Here is a 21,669-nt window from a genome sequence, read left to right on the forward strand (position 1 = left end):
AAAACAGCTAACTTAACTGATAAAAGTTGTGTGCGTTCTGACTTCTCCACTGACCAGCCATTTCCCATCTCATTTCCTTTCCTGGGCCAACCTATTCTCTGAGACACAATAATATTAAACTTAGGCCAATTAGTAATCCTAAAGTGGCCTCTAAGTGTTCAAGTGAGAAGAAGAGTCAAATATCTCTCACTTAAATCAAAAGCTATAAATGATAGAGCATAGTGAGAAAGGCATGTAGAAAGCCAAAAGCTAGGCCTCTTGTACCAGGTAGCCAAGCTGTGAATGCAAAGAAAATCAAAAGTGATACTCCAGTGAATACACAAATGATAAGAAAATAAGGCAGCCTTAGTGTTGATTTGAAAAAAAAAACTTTTAGTGATCTGGATCAAACCAGCCTTCTGTGAAGGCAGAGAGAGGTGAAGGAGCTGCAGGAGAAAAGTCTGAAGCTACAAGAGGTTGGTTCATGCAGTCTAAAGAAAGAAGCCATCTCCATAACATAAAAGTGCAAGGTGAAGCAGCAAGCGCTGACATAGAAGCTGTAGCAAGTTATCCAGAAGGTAATTAATGAAGATGTCTACACTAAACAATAGATTTCGGTGTAGACAAAAATAGCCTTATATTGGAAGAAAATGCCATCTAGGACTTTTACAGCTGGAGAGGAAAAGTCAATGCTTGGTTTCAAGTTTTAAAGGACGGGCTGACTTTCTTGATAAGATCAATGCAGCTAATGACTTTAAGTTGAAGCCAATGCACATTTATACCATTCTGAAAATCTGACAGTCCTTAAGAATTATGTTAAATCTACTCTGCCTGTGCTCTATACACTGAACAACAAAGCTTAGATAACAGCATATCTGTTTATAACATGGTTTACTGAATATTTTAAGCCAAGTGTTGAAAACTACTGGTCAGAAAAAAAGATTCCTTTCAGAATATTACTGCTCATTGACAATGCACCTGGTCACTCAAGAGCTCTGATGGAGATGGACAATAAATTCATGTTTATTAATACAGTATCTATTCTGCATAAATAAATTCATGCTGGTTAATACAGTATCTATTCTGCAGCCCATGAATCAAGGAATAGTTTTGACTTTCAAGTCTTATTAAAAAAAAAAAAAATTGTAATGATATAACTTCCATAGACTGTGATTCCTTTGATGGGCAGAGTAAATTGAAAGCATTCTGGAAAGAATTCACCTTTCTAGATGCCATTAAGAAATCTTGTAATTCATGGGAAGAGGACAACAGATAAACACTAACAGGAACTAGGAAGAAGTTGATTTCAACCCTCATGGGTGACATCATGAAGTTCAAGACTTCAGTGAAGGAAGTAACTACAGATATCTTGGAAATAGCAGGAGAACTAGAATTACCAGTGGAGCCCGAAAATGTGACCGAATTGGTGCAATCTCATGATTAAAATTTAAGAGATGAGGAGTTACTTCTTTTATGAATGGGCCAGGAAAGTGATTTCTTTTTTTTTTTTTTTTTTTAGGCCATTCAACCTTTGGTTGACCTCACAAGGACCTTGTCAGCTTACAATCCCTTATTTTTAAATTTTTTACGCCTAAAGCACCTGATCTTTCTAGGTGGTCTCTCAAGTACTAACCCGGCCCGACTTTGCTTAACTTCCGAGATCAGACAGGATCGAGCTTGTTTAGGATAGCATGGCTGTAGATGGAAAGTGGTTTCTTGAGATGGAATCTACTCCAGCTGTAAAGATTGTTGAAATGATGACAAAAGTTTTAGAATATTAAATAAACTTAGTTGATAAAGTCGTTTCAGGGTCTGAAAGATTGACTATAATTTTGAAGAAATTTTTATTGTGAATAAAATGCTTTCAAACAGTATTAATGCTACAGAGAAATTGAGAAAGGAAGAGTCAATCTATGTGGAAAACTGTATTGTTGTCCTATTGAGGATGATAGAAAAGAGTAAAAGGGGTCAAATACACAGTGATTGAAGGAGATTTGACTGGGTGATGAACACACAATGCAATATACAGATGATATATTATAGAATTTATACTGGAAACATAATTTTATTAACCAACGTCACAAGATAAAAATTTAATTAAAAAGAAAATTCACAACCTCTCAAACTTTCAGCATCCACAATCCTGATCAATCAGCAGCTTCCAAGACAAGACCCTCCACTGGCAAAAGATTAGGACTGGCTGAAGGCTCAGATGATGGTTTGCAATAAAGTATTTTAAATAAAATATACATACAGTACTTTTTTAGATGTAATTTTATTGTACACTTAAACTATAGTAGAGTGTACACATAACTTTTATATGCACTGGGAAACCAAAACACACACACACACACACACACATTATGTGACTTGCTTTATTGAGATATTTGCTTTATTGCACTGGCCTGGAACCAAACCTAAATATCTCCAAGGTATGCCTGTTTACTTTTGCTTCTCTCTTAAATTATAAACAAAGCCAGGTGTGAAAAAAAGCAATTTTAACAGTGAGATTCTATGGCGCCGTTACTGTTTCATTCTCAGCTGAGTGTAGAAGGGGTCAAATCTATTAGAAGAGTTATCTTTGCACCTGGTCACTGTTGTTCAAAAATTAAATTATCCTAATATTGAATATGAATGTTATTGATTTTATCCGGTACAAAACACCATAATATGTCAATCATTTTGTCATCCATACCCAAAAACTAGACATGGAGCCATTTCTCTTGTAAAATATGATTATAAATATGACTAAGGTCGATCTATTTTTTCTACTCCAAACATGTATAAATAAAATGACTATTATCATCACAACAAATTGCTATATTTAGCCTCTCATGCCAATTATTTTGTTCAAGTCTCATGGAGAAAAAAGAGTCAAATAAATGTTTGCCAATCTTATGTTTTTAGGACTTAAATTTTAATGGCCATGAGAAAATCACAAAACAACACGAAATAAAAGAATAAAATATTTTAATATTCTCTGAAAAAGTATAATGTTTTTATTGCATATTATTTTTTCCAAACTGGTTGGATATTATATAAAACACAAGAAAAAAAATCTATAACTTGATTTCTGACTTCTAGATGCTTATTATTTTATCAGAGAGATAAGGAATAAAGGAAGCTAGATAAGAATATGAAACGGCAAATTAAAAATGTGACCACATTATTCATGGGCAATATATTCTAGACATAGAAAGAAGAAATAAGTGAAGAGCAAGAATATTTGGAAGAAAACTCCATTAAAGACTAAAGATTTGAGCTAGTAGGTCTTAAAGAATATCCAAAATTTTTAGAGATAAATAGGAGAAAATACAATTTATGTAGAAGAAATAAAATGAAAAAGTTTACGATGTATGGGTTCTTAGCAGTCTGATGAAGTCTGTGTGTCTTTTATCAGAGAGTTTTAAATAGTAAAAAAAATAGTGAGAAAAAAATACACATTAATAAAAGAATCAAACATATTGAAATGTAATTATCAATGTTAAACAATAAACACTTGGATATAGTAATATATGTGTTTTTTTTAAAAAAATAATGCATTCAATAATAAGATTGAGCAGTAGATCTAATTACTGCCATTATTGAAATACTTTTAGTTTTAAAAGCTTAAACATAAGTGATATTATGAGATCTTGACAATTTTAACATAATATGAATATGTCTACTACATCTATTGGAGACAATCATAGTTGCTGATATTTACTGGTCTGTGGTAAACATTCAATTTGGAAGAAATGGCAACTTTCAGGGCGAGGTTAAAGAAAATAAAGGTATACTATTTTCCCTAATAAAGTTCATGGACACATACATAATGAATGCTAACTACAGAATTAGAGTTCAGATGTCAGATTCCATATCCTTGGGCTGCTTTTCCCACTGTGAAATGTGACCTAGAGAATCAGCAGACTGAAAGGGCAGTCAAAAGATGAATACCATCAGAGCAAAGAGTTGTTTTTAAGAGTAGTAGAAATACAATTTGAAGTGTGGGACAGGACTCAGATTTGGAGGGTTCTAAAAAGCATGCAAAGAGAAATAAAAGTGCTTTGGAGCATAAAAAGATAAGGCCCTTGGAAGAACATTGATAAAACAATATCTAAGGAAAAAATAATCTGATGAATTGCAATGGTAAGGGTTATTACATTTTTCTGTCCAGAAGATTTTGGAGAAGGTCTAAAATGACACATTAAACTTAAATACTTGACTTAAAATTAGTTAAACATTTTTATTAATTTTCTGAAGATTTTTTTTTTTTTGGTGGAAGATTTTTTTCTCAAGATCTATTTTTAAATATAGATACACAACATGCCCCCCCCCTCCAAAAAAAGCATTTGGTATTTTTAAAATACAGCAAAAACACACATCGACTTACCAACACTTGTGCAACTTTCACCGTCTATATCCAGCTTCCAACCTTCATAGCATGAACACTTGACTGTGTGCTTGTGCTGCTCACACACCTGACTGCACTTTAGATGACTGCTACAATAGTCCACAATTTCACAAGTTTTATTGTCTTTGTTGAGTTGAAGGCCTTCAGGGCAAGAACAGACAATTCCTCTTCCAGGAACCACAGTACAGTGGTTGCTACAGCCTCCATTGTTCAAAGAACACTCATCTATAAAAGGAGGAGAACAGATTATAGGGCATTATCGATTGTTTTACTGAGTTAAATACTAATCATTGAACTCACTTCCCTAAGGCTGAAATTAGAGCAAGCATATAATGATGGTAAGATGAAAAGGAGAAAGCCTTTTCAGATTTTTTTTTCAGAGATGGGAGTAGAAATGATGAGAGCATTCATCCAATGTTCAAATATAATTCTATATGATAGGAATCAGGAATAAAATATTTTTATTTCTATAAAAATTTGGAGTACACTTTGTTTTACCCCATAGAAGTAAAGTGAGTTCAGTGTTTCTATTATTACAAGAACAATTACACTGAGCCTTTCAGCAGTTATGTAAAATCAGTTGTTGAGGTCTTACAAAAGAGATGCACATACATTGGTGATCTGGAAATTTGACTAACCTCAATGTTTGTAAATAAACAGGCATGTACATGCATACATATAATATCAACATATGTTTCTATAGCTATAGTCTGATTTATAATGATAATAGAGACTGGATTAGTTTCCCTTTGATTGGCTGCAGCCATTTATTTTTAATTTGGGTAAATTGCATATTGTACCCTATATATTTATTATTATTATTAATTCAATGAGGCCATGGAAACATAACAGTTAATACACATACACCTAAAATGTTGGCATGGTATTTTGGCTGAAATAACAAATAACTAGTATTGACTACATGGATAATATAATTGGTTTATAAAGAAAGAGACTGTTCTTTCATGGCGTTTATAATTTATATTAGGTATTTATTTATCATTCTACTCCATCACAAAATTGTAGCTGAGGATATACAATATATGCATTGTTTACCAGTGTATATATAACAGCACAGTGCATAGCATAGAGTAAGCAGTTAAAAATATTTGTTGAAAGAAAAAATTAAACACATTTGTCCAAAGGCACACAACTTAGGCCAAATTTAGACACAACGTAGTCCAACTGGAAAAATTTCAAGATGGCATACTTAGTCAACCTATTTAATTAGGAGGTGTATTTTGAGACATGCTAAAAACGAATGTTGTTTAATAAGTGGCAAATCACAGTAATATGTGCTTATATACCTCGAATATTGCCTGCTGTCTACAGAAAAAAACATTTCAAAAATTGGACTGAAATGCAAGGTTTAAAAAAAATGTTTCCTATACTGTTTAAACTTCTATATGGGTCAACTGTTCTTCATATTATTTGTCACCATTAAAGAAGTTATAGTGACAAGAAAAAAAATAATTACATTAACTTATTTTTCTAAGAATTCAATTCAAGTTCGGTATTATTTTAGAAAAAAATAGATTTCTTGCTTCTTCTAAATATGTTTGGTCACCCATAATCATAATCATTTTAAAACAGCAGCCATTTTAAAATATTGGGCCCATTTCATTTCAATTGATATTCTTTTTCAAGAGAATTACTGTAAAGAAATGTCATTATACCCAGCAGATGAAAAAACCTTTTTTTTACAACACTTTTAGTTTAATTCAAACACGACTGTTCTTTCAGTACTGAGGTATCTCTTTCTGATTCTATCTGAGGAATTAAATCATAGATTTAGGCTAAATAAAATACACATTGAAATATAAAATGGAACATATAAATTTAATGTCAATATTTGCATGGTTAGTCCCTTGTCAATTTTTCTTTAACCCTATACCTGTCATTGAATCTTGCAACTTCTTTTAAAATTTTTTATTACCCAAAAGAGACTTTTTATTGAATAAACAATAGTCAGGCTCCTCTGAGCAATCTTGTCAACTAGTCCTCAGAATTGGCCTAAAAAACTGCAGATTCTAGGCATAATTTCATTCTCCACTCCTACCCACCCTGCCCCACCACAAGGGACTTCAACAAATACTAGCATAGTTTCTAGCATCTCAAGGCAGCAGTCCTAGAATGACCCTGGTCCCCTAAGAAAGCTCAATTCTACCAGGAGAATTCGCTTTTTCTTCTAGCCTAAACTTGGTGATAAGCAGATTGGTCAATGAATCCCCCTTTAGAACAGTTACTTTACAAAGCTTACAGTTGTAAATCCTTTCTCTGCACTTTTGAGATGTAATTCTTCTATCACTCAGCCCTGTCTTCTCAAACACTTGCAAGCAGTATCTTTCAAATGTAAACATTCAAGGAGATAACTCTCATTCTTTCTCTCAACCTGGCTCTGACCTGTACCATTGTCTCCAGTCATGAAGCCAGGAGAAATTTGTTTCTTCTCTGGGATAAGCACCAATTAACAAATCCAGAAGGCAACCAGACACCCTTTGGCACCCCTCCGTGTCTTCCCCTTAGCATACTTCTGTCTTTAAAAAGTTTCTAGTCTTTGGATTTGGTGAGATCGATTTCGGTTCATGCTGGACACTATTTCCTATTGCAACAGTTATAACTGAATAAAATCTATCCTTATTCCTTTAACTGGGTTTCAGCTTTGTTTATCTCTGACATGCCCTTATAACAAGGATCAACAGTTAATCCCATTGAAAGATTTTAGTTTCTTCTCCTTTGTTTCTTAAGTGCATATCTCTTTCCTCTTAAAATCATTTAAAAAACCCCTTGAAAAAATCTTCACTGAAATCAGATTTATCTATTTGACCTTTCCTCTTTTTCTTTCTTTTTGAATTTTATAGGTCAATCAGAATTATTTAAGAAAATAAAACAAACAAACAAAACCTCACAACCCAAAGAATGAGATTTTTACATCTCAAGACATTCTGCAATTAAGTCTACAGATTACAGATCATTTTCATACAAAATATTTTTGCACAGATTTTACATGTATTGAAGAGTGAATGGAATGAGTTAATCCATTTTTGTTTTAACGGGACATGGAAGGGGTGTGCAGGGGAGGGGAAAGCAGCTTTATTTGGATATAACTATTTGGAAGGAGTAGATTTGAAGAGGGGAAACCCAATATTTTCATCAATTACAACAAATAAATTAAAAAAAAAAAAAAAACCTTTTGACTTTGGCTATCTCTCTCTAAAAGCTACTTCCAAGCTAATAGCCAATCCATGAGAATTATTTAGTTAATTCATTTGGTATATCTTTTGTGTTCTTTGGGTAGATGATTCATTGCCCAGTCCTACAGCTCAGCTCTCATAGATCAACACCCCTGCATAGCTGAACAAGATCTAATCTAGGAATGATGGGAGAAGGGTTTGAAAACCAGGTACCAAGGTATCTCTCTGCAGGAGCCAATATTGCTCATAAAGACACTGTTTACCAAACTGACAGTACAAGATGCACATAAAAGTGAATAAGGAAAGCAGAACCATAGAGAGCAATTCAATTCCTTTGACCAGTATTTGTTTTTGTTTTTCATTGCTCTAACTCTCGCTCAACTTCACCTGTAAAAGCAGGCCGAAGCAACCTGGGTAAATTCAATATGCCACAGTGATGCAGTTGAGAAAAAAAAAAAAGTCTTTTTATCTTCTCTGTTACTTTCACACCCAGCATCATTGCAACCTCTTCCACTCTCTGTAATCTTTTGAAATGGTTGAGCAAAGCTCATCATCCTTAGATGATGAATAAAACGGCTAGATAAGCAAGAAGTGATTTTGAATCTAAAAGTAGAGATATGGATTCAGAAAAAAAGTCCCTATCCGTGTTTTGTTTTTACAATTCAGAATGCAGAGGATAGGAAAATAAAGCTGTTTTTCATATTATCTTCCATTTTTCTTAATAACTGTATTTTCTCTTTTTTTTCTTTTATTTACTTCATTTAATCCAAAGGATGAAGAAATGGTAGAAAAGTGCTAATTTCTTTCAACATTTGTAGTGCTTCAGGCATTATCACTATGATTTCCTGGTAGATGTCATTATCTCCATGTTTGTTATGAGAAAATCAATATTTCAAAAAATTAAGCTTCTTGCCTAGGTTACTTAATTGAGGTACTTGAAGAATATAATTTAAACTTGTGAAAGTTTAGACTTCTTCTGTAATTACATACTTTTAATTTTAAGAGTATTGATAATTTCTTTTTTCAGAATTGCTCTTAGAACCTTTATGAGCAATCTTCACATATTGCAAAGTAAGAGATACTTCTACACTCCAACCTGCTCCATCAGGGAGAATAAGCTGGTGGAGAAATGATTGAATACAGATAAATTAAGTCTGTTACCTTTAACTGGTATTTTTGTTGTTGTTGCTGTAGCACTTTTAGTTTTCTTTCTTTCTCTCTTTCTTTCTCTTTCTTTCTTTCTTTCTTTGTTTCTTTCTTTCTTTGTTTCTTTGTTTCTTTGTTTCTTTCTTTCTTTCTTTCTTTCTTTCTTTCTTTCTTTCTTTCTTTCTTTCTTTCTTTCTTTCTTTCTTTCTTTTTCTTTTGAATCTTCTTTAAATTTTAGCAGCACTGAATGAAGACTATGCATTTACTGTTTCAAGGTTAGTTTATAGAATCATACAGTCTTTGGAGGAAAAGTCATGTTTTCATATAAATTAAAAAAAAATAACAGTCTTCTTTTTTTGTCATACTCAGTATGCTATTAAAGCTCAATTCAGATCAAAATATGATAACTTTAGGCTTAACTGTAGTTGTTTTTTCTACTTTTAGACAGGCAGCTTTCCAATTTCCAAGTTATTTTCCCACAATCTCAAGTCATCTCATTATTGTTCTTATCATTCTGTAAACTTTTCTTCATTACTCTATTGATGTCACCTTCAGTATTATGTAGAAAACATATGTTAAAAATCTTCTTTCTAAATCTCTGATCTCTCCCACAGAAGAGAAATTTAATTTTCTTCATGTGTGCTGGTTGACATAAGGAGATGGCTAGTCAAAAGTAATTTCAAATTCCAAAAGCTATCAGATAGAGACAATCATTTTAACTAGATGAGTCATAAGGGAAGCTATTGTATGAGGAGTAAAAACTTCAGAGAAGATTATATAAAATTGAGAACTGTTCAATTGCTTTTATTATCCAGTCTCTTTTCTCTTTCTAAAAATGTTTTTTTTGTGTAATGATTAGAAGGCTTGACAAAATCCATTGCGTGGTAGTAAACTCTGTTTAATGGGTCAGTAATAACAAGTTTCTCCTGTTTTGAGTAATTCACTGACAATAAAATAATTGTGGAACAGTTCAATTGTGGGAACAGCATTGATCATCCAGAAACCTAAATGTTGAGCACAACTATACAATTGTTAAGTTAGTTGGATACAGGATGTGCTGGCTGGAAAATTACTGCTTGGCTATCGCCCATGAGAACATAGGCTATCACCCATGAGAACATAACGCTCTAACAATAGGCTTGTGTGCTTCAAACAGGCTGCTTGTACAACCCGCCTGTGGGTTGACAGTTAGTAAAAAGAAGGAAAATGGACTTGTGTGTTCAAACAGGATGAAGAATGGAGTTTAGGGCTTAAAAACCCTGTACCTCTACATTTCAGGGCTGCTTAATTTGGGCTGTGCATACCCCTGGCAGACCCAGCTGGCTGAATAAAGAGTGTGTTTCCTATAATTCACTAATTTCTGGTGGTCTGTGTGTCTATCGGGGGTTGCAACTACAACAAGGCTGGACTTTTCTGCTTTACTTTCAAAAATTTCTAAATCATATTTAAATTTTTTTATAGACTTACAGTACTTAAAAAATGTAGATAAATGTCGATAGGGTTCAATGCTAAAAGTTGAATTATATTTATATAGAATAAATGAAAGGAACGAATGCCACTATATGTATCAGTATGTGAACTAAAAGATTCTAGTTTCCAGAGAGAAGCAAATGAAATGAAAAGTGGAATACCACAGAGATCGCCTTCATCAGACCCATCGGGACAATCCTTTCTCCCATTGCAGAGTTTCTCTGGCTGCAGGCAGACTGAAGTGTCATTAGCACAAGGGTACTTGGGTGGTCCACACAAGAAACTGTCACAGTCATCTTCATCCGACTGATCTTCACAATCTATATCTCCATCACATACCCACGCTTTGTTAATGCATCTCCCTTAAGAAAATAGAAACAGCATGCATTAGATTTTTGTAATTAAGTCATTGTAATAATGAGTGGTCATTATTGCCTTCAGTCAGAGACAGAACTACTTGCTATTCACAAAAAAAATCTATTAGCTGTTAGTTTGACAGTTTATTTTCTTGATATTTTAATAGTTTTCTTTTGTTGTTAAAGTGGTAAAGTGACTCAGTATAAAAAAATCGGTTTTGTTTAGTTTCAAGATATTGTTTTACCCTATTAAAAAATTCTGTGACTAATTGAAAGTTTAATTACAGCACTTTTAAAAACAAACTTTAAAGGTATGTTTGTATATGAGTCCCTTTTAGAGTCCCATTCTTAGGCAAATGCTTTCAGTGTCTGCGGAGCTATAGATTTAAGTAAATGATTTACGTTGACAGGAGAAGATGTCTTTTTATTTACATTTATAACCTTAACATTTCAGCTCCTCACACCCAGGACTATGTACATGCTCTTTCATAAAAGAATATAATATATTATTAAACATCTTGGTAGCTAAGGTATCTACAGACAGAATTTTTAGAAATGGGTTTTTCTTTATTAATTTTGAAAGAAAAAAAATGATTATTGTTTAGCCAGCAGCATCAAAAGTGACAATGTGAAATGCATAGAAAGCAATGGTCATTGTCTACATAAACCTTGTTTTCACTGAAAAGTACTCATCCTTTCCATATTGTTGTATTTTTCCTCTAATTCATTACATTTTCTTGATTACACAATGTTAAGGTGTAAAGTAAATAAAAAGTTTACCTTAAGATAAATACTAGTTATTGGCTGACTATATGCCAATATCTCATAAAATGTGTAGAGCAAATGAAAAGGAAATGAAAAATATTAGATTGTATATGTCCAAGAGTCATTATGTATAAATAGTTTCTTCAATCTTAAAGGCTACTAAATTTTAAAATAAAATATTAGTGAAAAGATGTTTCATTTATGAAAATATATTAATAATTTTCCATACTATTGTAAGTCAAATAAGAAAAAAATACAAATGATCAGTTCCATAATTAATATAAATACATTTGATAATATTCAACTCTAATTATTGATCAAAGTACTCTTAAAATAAGAATGGATGGATATTTCACCAATAAATTTGCTTTAACATCATAAATAAAACTAATAATTTTATATTATTCTGGAAATATGATCTAATGCAACTAAGCAATTAAAAGAAATGAAGTATAAAATTAGAAGAGTAGAATAACATGTCATTAATATAGTCATATAATTATGAAATCAATAAAAACTTCATAAGGACTATAAGAAATTAAGAATTCAAAAAATAGGTAGCTAGTTTTAAAAATTATACAAAAATAAACAAATTTGATATATACGAAAAAATATAGTAGAAGAAAAGACCAACTAAAAAAGCTAACATAAAACAAAGTATTTTGTGTTGAACTACACAAGAACTATAGAGAATTTATATGATGAAAATTAAAAACTCTACGAAGAAACCCAAAAGGTCTTGCTTGAAGATATAGTTTGGTCTTGAAGAGAAAGGATTATCACTGTAAAGATATTATTTTTCCTCAAATTAATACAATCTCAAATAAAATAGTAATAATATTATTGCAATCCTGATTCTAAATAAAAAAATAATAAAACTACAGATATCATTAGGAATTTAAAAAATGTAGCAGAAGATTCATTAGTAGAAAATGTAAAACTGAAAAGCCACTTGCAAAAGAATGAAACTAGGTTGTTGTCTATTATCATACACCAAGATTAACTCAAAATGGATTAAAGACCTGCATATAAGACCTGAAACAATATAATACATAGAAGAAAACATAGGAATCAAACTCAAGGGCCTTGGACTTAAAGAAGATTTTATGGATTTGACATCAAAGGCAAAAGAAGTAAAAGCTAAAATAAATGAATGGGACTACATCAAACTAAAAGCTTCTGAACAGCAAAAGAAACTGTCAACAAGGTAAAGAGACAATCATCTGAATGGGAAAATATATTTGCAAGCAATTCCTCTGGTAAGGGTCTAATATTCAAAATATATAAAGAACTCATACAACTCAGTAACAACATAAAAGCAAACAATCCAATCAAAAAATGGGCAGAGGACCTGAACAGACACTTCTCCCAAGATATACAAATGGCCAACAAACATGAAAAGATGCTCAACATCGCTAGCCATCAGGGAAATGCAAATCAGAACCACAATGAGATACCATCTCACGCTTGTTAGAATACCCGTTATCAATAGGACAAGTAATAACAAATGTTGGGGAGGATATGGAGCAAAGGGAACCCTCATACACTGCTGGTGGGACTGCAAATTGGTACAGCCACTATAGAAAACAGTATAGACATTTCTCAAAAAACTAAAAATTGATCTACCATATGATCCAGCAATCCCTCTACTGGGTATTTACCTCAAAGACTCAAAAAGTTATATCCGAAAATATATTTGCACACCAATGTTCATAGCAGCATTATTCACGGTGGCCAGGACATGGAAGCAACCCAAGTGTCCTACGATAGATGATTGGCTAAAGAAGCAGTGGTACATATATACAATGGAATATTACTCAGCCATAAAAAGAGATGAAATATTGCCTTTTGCGACAACATGGATGGACCTCAATATAGTCATGCTAAGTGAAGTAAGCCAGACAGAAAAAGTTGAAAATCACATGATATCACTTATAAGTGGGATATAAACCTAAAAGCAATGAACGAACAGGACAAACAGAGACTCACGGACCTGGACAACAGACTCGTGGTTACCAGAGAGTAGAAGGTAAGGGGAGCGAGGAGGTAGACAGGGTAAAAGGGTCAAATATGTGGTGACAGAAATAAATCTAACTATGGGTAGTGAACACACAGTGCAATATATATATGCCTCACTGTTAGATTGCACACCTGAAACTTACTGGAGTTGGTTAACCAATGTCATCATTTAAATAAATAAAAATAAATAAATAATAAAGTCATCAGTTTTCCTAAGCAGTCTAACCAGATATTTGAGCCCACCAATTTAAGCTTTAATTTATGACTACATTTGTAATTTCTAAATGTTTTATTTTTTTTCAATATATGTATTACATTCTCCTTTTCATTAAAAAAAAAGAAAAGAAAATGTGCATGCCAAATGTTTAGAAGTACTTTAAAGGAGCAGTAGTTGAAATACTCTACGACAAAGTATCAATAAAAATTTCAATAATTAAACAGCATAGAGACATCAAAAATTGAGTCATTTAGTTTTTGTTTTTAATATACAAAAAATTGGCAATTCATAATAGTAGGAAAAATTAATAACAAAATTAATGATGTGGTACACTTGAAACTATACAGTTTTATTAACCAATGTCTCCTCAATAAATTTTTAAAAATTGATGATGTTAGAATCACTGATTAACCATCTGGAGGGTAAAAATAAAACTGAATCTTCACTTGATTCTTACAACAAAATAAATTCTAGATAAATTTTAAAAGATAAGAATTTTAAAATAACAACAATGATAAACACACAAATTCTAGAATAAAATAGATACTAAAACAAAAACTTAAAATGTTCATTATACAAACTCAGAAAACGTAAAGGGCAAATTAATAAACTTGGTTAAATTAAAATATTTGATCCCACATTGCAACAATAAAATTCATATACACGTAATCAATAAACCAGAAAAAATATTTCATTTTATTTGACAAAAATGTATATTTCTGTAAAATACAAAGGGCTCTTACAAGTCAGTAAGATAAAGATCCATAACCCAATAAAAATGTCAGATTCACCATAAATCTATAATGGCTTATAAATACAAGATGTTCAAAATATTTTTCAATTAAAAAAAAAAAAAACCTAAAACAGCAGATTGATAGCTTTTTTTTCTCTATCAGATTAAGATTTAAAAAGTTGGATAATACAAAGATAGATTTGACAAAGGTGCAAGAAATAGCCCCAGGGGGCTGAAATTGGAATAAAGAAGGCATTGTTACAAAATCTAGCAAAGAAAAATTCATCAACTCCACCACAGTAATTCTAATTTTAGAATTTTCTCATTAATATATTTGCTCAAATGCACAAAGATGCATATTTAAAGTATGTGTTGCTACTTTGTAGATATTAACAAAAACAAAACAAAACAGTAACAGCTTAAGTTATGATTTGCAAAAGTGGTAACAGCAATTACAATGCATTCATACATTGAAATGATATGCTTGAGTGAAAAAGAATTAGATAATTTTGCGTAAGTTAAAATAAAACAATCTTCAAAACATCAATAAAAAGAAGACCTGAGTGAATGATGGTAGGCTTTCTTAGATGTTAAAAGAGATATGTCTGTTTACCGATATCTAGTACTTTATTTTCACAGATATATCAATGTAAGTAGATAAATAGGCTTCTAACTATATGAATTCATTCTGGAGTGCTACACAGGTCATAGTTAAAAGTGAGTGCTTCTGATAAAGAAGACGTGAGGTACTAGAAACCTAGAGTAGGAGAGAGGGATTTTTTTCATTGAATCCTTTCATGCTGTTTGATTTTTTCCTACCTTATTTCTCTACCATATTCTCCCTCAAAAGACTAGCTTATTTTTAAAACAATGAAGATAAAATGCATGTACCTGTGTCATAAAGTCTGTTAGTTTCTATAAATACATTATAAAAGTTCTATGTTGAAGCTATTCTATGCCCTATATTTCCCTAGGGACTTTAGGAAATATAAGAAAGTCATAACACTCAGTCCTTGTCACAAAGAGTTTATAATCTAGTTACCAAGAGAAGATCAATGCATAATATATAATTGTAATCTGAAATATGACATACTGTATGTAAATTTTAAATTGTATAGGATTATCTGCAAATATAATATAGTAAAGGGAGAGTTCAAGAATAATATAATAATTTTCATTTTTAGTTTGGTAAATCAAGATGCAACCTCCCTTTTATTCCAGACATCACTAACTCATCATGACATTCTTAACCATTGACTGCAGAATGACCTTAGAATTGTTTTAACAAACCCATCCATAAATCAGCATCAATCTTTTAGAGTCAAAATAGCAATAAAAGCCATTTTCCATCACTGACATAAATGCTGCCTGCTAAAGGTAAAGAAAAATCTTATTCAAATGACTAATAACTTTGACATAGATTATGTTACCAGAGATATGAATAAATATGAATGCATAGTTTAGATGAAATTTATAAGTTTAAATATCTCCCTCTTTTTGATTTCTCCAAATACATTTGGAGCTTAATTGCTTCTCCCTTTCTTTTTTAATTTTAATTCTTACAAAATTGTGGATAAGAGGGTACATCGGGTATAAGTTTAATTAAATTTCTAATTCATGACCATTAATAAGGTAAAATTGAAAAGCAAATGACCTCACTAAATATGCTTAAAGAATGTTAACTTTTACTTGATTCATATCAAGACATATTCTTACACAGTCAAGTCTTTGCATATAACATCTTGAAGAATCAATTATTATAGATTTTCTTGTTTAAAGTCCCTCCTTTATATATGAGATTTAGGTCAAATTATAGTTATTAAAACAAAATAAATATTAATAATATTAAAATATGTTGTAGAAATTATAAATATCCAATATCTAAAAACAAAAAATCTTTAAAAATTTTTAAATGTGCACACATAGGTTCAAATAACAAAACAAATCACTTTGTCTTTACCAATGCTTCCAAAAAATACATTACATATTGAGAATATTTATTTTGTTTATTATCAAGTTGAGTTCTATACAATATTTTCTAATTTATTTATAATGATGTTTTCAACTTGACAGGACTATGTGTAAAAGACTCTTAGGGGAATTGTAGTTTTTCCCTTTAAGCAAAGAGAAGAAGTGCCAAGTTAAAACAGCCAAAACAACAAACAGAAATAACAAAAATCAGCATGTGGTATTATGATGAGTATTACAGTTGCACATGTGCGCGCACACACACACATACAGACCCCTTTATAAACGCTATTTTGATTTGTGTTACCTTGAAATTTACAGTTTAAGGTAGAAGCAAGCACAAAGTCAACAACTATTGGAAAACTAAGAGTTTCTAGGTATCTCTAGAAAATGAACTACGTTCCAAAATAAATTTATACAATCTCTAGAGTTTTTATTTTCTTTGTTAAATTGTTTTGGCTATTAAAAAGTAGATTTATCTTTTTGTAAACTGCTTGACTTGCTTTTATCTTAATAAAAGACAACACATGCTATAACAAGGATATGACTAGCAGTTAATATTAAGAATGTGGGTGTAAAGAGAAATAAATCTTTGAGAAAATACAAATGGATTTACTCAATAATATATTTATAGTGTCTTTTTAAATACAATTCTTTGAATTGAAATCTTTTAATTTTTACACTACTAACCTTTAATACTGCATACATATTTATTTCTCTAATAATATTTGGCTTCATTTAGATTCAGCAAGTATTTATTATTACGTGCCTACCTAGCTAATAAAGACTGTGTAAAGATGGGGAAGATAATTTCTGATCCTGTGGTGTAATAAGTCTCATAGTGACAAACATTCTTATGTTGAGCATCAAAAAATAATAGAAGTCATATAATCATCACAGAGTGGTATGAAATTTCAAAGAGGTAGAAAATATGTATGATTGGAAGGTTAACAAGATTTACTTACTGAAATGTTATTTGAAAACGAGTTTTGAAGAGTTGCAGTGAATATTGGATATGAATGCAGGAAAAATAAAATTATACATAAATAGCTGTATATGTGTACCATCTTAATATTCAAATATATATCCTATAGTGGGGAAAAAGCAAGTAAATCAGAAAAAGAAAGGAGACAATTTAATAGCATGGCAACTAATCCCACTACTCAATGGAAATGTGTCAAGGTATAGATGGTGGAAGTAAATAAACTCTTTTAATTTGGTCCCTGTTCCAATTCTGAATTGATCTACTATAAAATTCCATTTTTGTATATGATTGCTTTATTTTATACCAAAGATTATCTTCTTAAAAATGTAGTTATAAATACAGATTTCCGTCAGAACTATATACACAGAACCATATTGAGTTTTATGAATGATTTTCAATGATAAATACGAAGATATGCAGTTATAGCTTTATTTGCTGAACCTAATCCATACATAAAATGCAACTCCTGTGTAAATGCATAAAATTGGAAAAGGGTTGGACATTTTTTAGAAATAATAGAGGCAGTTTGGGGACATAATTCATAAAATGTTGACTGCTAATTCAAGAAGTGCTTTTTAGTTTTATAGACAACGAAGAATCATTGAAAGATTTTAAAAAAGCATGTGTTCAGGTCACAGCTTATGAAGTAAGAGGAAGCCCAAACATGTGTAGAGTGGATTCAAGATAATAATTGTCAAGGGGAAATAGTAGGCCACACAAAGGTCTGAGTGAGAGATTATGCAGGCTTAACCTTGGGCTATGGTATATAAGTAGACAGAATGAAATTGGTGATGTTAGATATATTGGAGAGAGTGCATTAATAGGACCTGGAAAATAATTACAAGTTAGGAGTGTCAAAAGGTGCTTTCTGCTTTAAATCTAAATGTTTAAGGGATTGAAGATGTTTCTAATAGAAATAAGAAATGAAGAAGAATCTCTGGCTTTGGAAAGTAAAATATTCAGTATAGAATATTCATTTTGAGGGAGAAAAAATGAATTCGAAGCATGAGCAAATTTCAGTGACAGAAATTTTGGAGACATTTACCTGGAGGTGACGGTTAAAACTTTGGGAACAGAAGAGGTTGCTATGGATACCTTGTAGAAAGATGAGAAGAAGCAAAACAAAGAAATCAATAGAAAATCTATGCAATGCCTGATGCATATTAAATATTCAACAAATATTTTTAAATTTACTGTAAAGGAGAGGCAGAGGAAAAAGGGTAAAAGAAACTGAAATTGTAAAAAATCTAAATGATAAGTGGATAAAGAGGACAATCCAATATGAGAAATTATAAAAAGAAAAGGTTTCTTTTCTGAAAAAGAAATAAAGAAATTGTCCCCATTAAAATAGTATCAAAAACAACAAAATACATAGTAATAAATTTAACCAAGAAGGTGAAAGATCTCTACTCTGAAAACTACAAGACATTGATAAAAGAAATCAAAGAAGACACAAATGAATATAAAGGTATTCATATTCATGAACTGAAATAATTTATACTATTCAAATGTCAATACCAACAAAAGCCGTTTGTGGATTCAATGCAGCCCCTATCAAGATTTCAAAGGCATGTTTTACAGAAAGAGGAAAAAAAAAAAAAACCACTTATAAAATTTATACAAAACCACAAATGACCACGAAGAGCCCAATAAATGCTGAGAAAGATGAACAGAGCAGGAGGCATTGCACTTGCTAATTTCAATCTATACTATGAAGCTGTAGTAATTAAAACAGTATGGTACTGGCATAAAAATAGATAAATAGATCATTGGAACAGACTGAGAGCCCAAAAATAAACCAAAATATTCAGTTAAGTAATATTTGGCAAGGGAGCCAAGAATACTCAATGGGAAAAGGGCAGTCTCTTCAATATATGGTGCTGGGAAAATTGGATATTCACATGAAACTAGACTTCAATCTTACATCACTCACAAAAATTAACTCAATATGTATTACTTAAATGTAAGACATGTAACCGTAGAACTCCTAGAGGAAAACATAGAGTAAAATCTCCTTAACCTGGGTCTTGGTAATATTTTTTTTGAAAATCACACCTAAAGTTCAAGCAACAAAATAAAAAATAAACACATGAGACCATATCAAATTAAAAAGTTTCTGCACAGCAGAAGAAATGACCAGCAAAATGAAAAGACAATCTATAAAATGGGAAGACATTTTTGCAAACCATATAGTTGACAAGGGGTTAATAACTAAATATATATAAAGAACTCATACAACTCAATAACAACAACAAAAAAAGAAACAATACAATATAAAAAATGGACAAAGGACCTGAATTGACATTTTTCCAAAGAAGATGTATGAATAAACAAAAGGTACATGAAACAATACTCAACATCACCTGTCATTAGGGATATGCCAATTAAAACCACAGTGAAATATGATATTATGTCTGTTAGAATAGCCATCATCAAAAAGATGAGATAAAAAATGCTGGTGTGGAGAATTGTAAATTATACACTTTTGGAGGGAAATTGGTGTAGCCACTATGGAAAAAGGTGTGGAGGCTCCCCAATAAGTTATAAATAGAGCTGTCATATAATCCAGCAATTCCACTCCTGAAAGTATATCCAAAGGAAATGAAAACACTAACTCAAAAAGATATATGCATCCCCATGTTCACAGCACCATTATTTACAATAGCCAAGACATGGAAACAATTTAAATGTTCATCAACGAATAAACAGATTTTTAAAATGTGGTACATATATACAATAGATATTATTCAGCCATAAAAAAATGAAGATTTTTAAAAAAATTTTATCTGTATGAGATGATATATGTTAACTAAACTGACTATAATAATTTCACAATATATATAAAACACACCCTTGTGCTGTGTACCTTAAACTTACACAGTGATGTATGTCAATTATTTCTCAATAAAATCTGGAGGAAAAAAAGAAAAAAAAAGGTTTCAAGGAGAGGACATGTTGTAGACAAAGGCCAAGTGTTCCAGAGAAAGAAGCCAAAGTGCAGTATTAGTAGTCAAAAGTACCACCCTTTAAACTCATACTGTCATAGGCACTTTTTGTGCATTCTGTGGTTATTATTATCATGTCTAATTTACTGATTAGGAAACTAAAACTTAGAGAGTTTTGGTAATTTATCTGAACTCGCATATTACTGAATGGCAGAACAGGACTCAAGACAGAAAAGAGAATGATCTGAGAAATCATTCCCATTGACCACTGAAACAGCAATTTTCATCTAAGTTAGGGCCTGGATGTTAGACAAAAGGCGAAGGAATGAGTGAGAAATAAGCCATCTAAGTACACTACACAAGGTGATTTAATGAAAAAAAAGGAGGAAGGCAGGGAAACTAACAAAATTAAATAGATGTTTTTGCGGTAATTGGACTACGTATATTTATAGAGAAGGAGAAAAATTAGTGTAGAGGAAGAAACTGAAGGCATAAGCAAGAAGTGACTAAGTTCACATAGGTTGTAGAAGGTCACAGGATCACTATCCAAAGGAGAATTCTGCTGTGCAAAATGGAGAGGGTACTCTTCTTTAAAGATAGGATTGAAGGGACAGAAGAGGCATGTAGTGAATGTTTAAAACTGCCAGTGGGAAGAATCAAAAGAGAAATATTTGACTCATAAGAAGCAACGTGCAAAGTATTTTTTTTAGCTTTACAGCACATTGACAACAGAGAGCTCACCATATTATTTTGATCAGAAACAAATAAGAGTATTCCATAGGGTTGATTACAAGAAGGAAAAAAAGTGCTATGTTTAGAAATTCTTCATATACAATTCATCATATAATTCTAACAGAATTGCTATTCCATTGTAGGATATTTTTGGTTCTAATTATCCAGATTGATTTTCAACAATGATTAAATTTATCATTTCACTTTGTATTTACTGATATAATAATAGAAGAAAAACAAAACAATCTAAACATAAAAGAAATAATGCTTTACCATTCACAGAAGCCCATGGCAAATTTTAATTACACAAAGGATGAGAACAGAACATGTTTATAAAAGCACTGCCAGAGCTGAATCCCAAATGTGTCAGTTAGTTTTACTACATTCTTTTGCAAAGACCTCCACACTATTCTTAGCTTTTAACCCTACCCTGAGACCTGACTTGAAAAGGTATGTTGCTATTTCCAATGTATTTTAGGATGGAATGTAAATGGGTCTGCACCAATCTATTACCACTCTTCAAAGATAGTCAATCAAAAGAAGAGACTACACAAGTATAACACCTTCACATTCTTTTTCTGTAGTCACCCTTTCTTCCTATTTAGAGACAAATATTGACAACAGTTTCTTGTGACTCCTTTTAGAATTATTTTTATTATAAAAACTAATATATTTGCACTTATTTTCTTTTTATTTAAACGAATATTACATACTATGATGATTATTCTGTCCCTTTACTTTTTACTTATACAGAGGGAATTTGTCCG

General features: G+C 31.5%; 1 protein-coding gene across 1 annotated transcript in view; it reads right to left on the bottom strand.

Moving 5' to 3' along the window:
• Positions 1–21,669, bottom strand: part of LRP1B (LDL receptor related protein 1B) — a 1,653,662-nt gene that overhangs the window by 562,463 nt on the left and 1,069,530 nt on the right. Inside the window, exons 22-23 of the mRNA XM_006921044.1 lie at positions 10,344–10,544; positions 4,352–4,597 (exon numbers count right to left, since the gene is read on the bottom strand). Coding sequence (XP_006921106.1) covers positions 4,352–4,597; positions 10,344–10,544 — 447 coding nt within the window. The remainder of the gene's footprint in view (positions 1–4,351; positions 4,598–10,343; positions 10,545–21,669) is intronic.

This window comes from Pteropus alecto, unplaced genomic scaffold (genome assembly GCF_000325575.1).
Source record: "Pteropus alecto unplaced genomic scaffold, ASM32557v1 scaffold3, whole genome shotgun sequence".
NCBI classification, from domain to species: domain Eukaryota; kingdom Metazoa; phylum Chordata; class Mammalia; order Chiroptera; family Pteropodidae; genus Pteropus; species Pteropus alecto.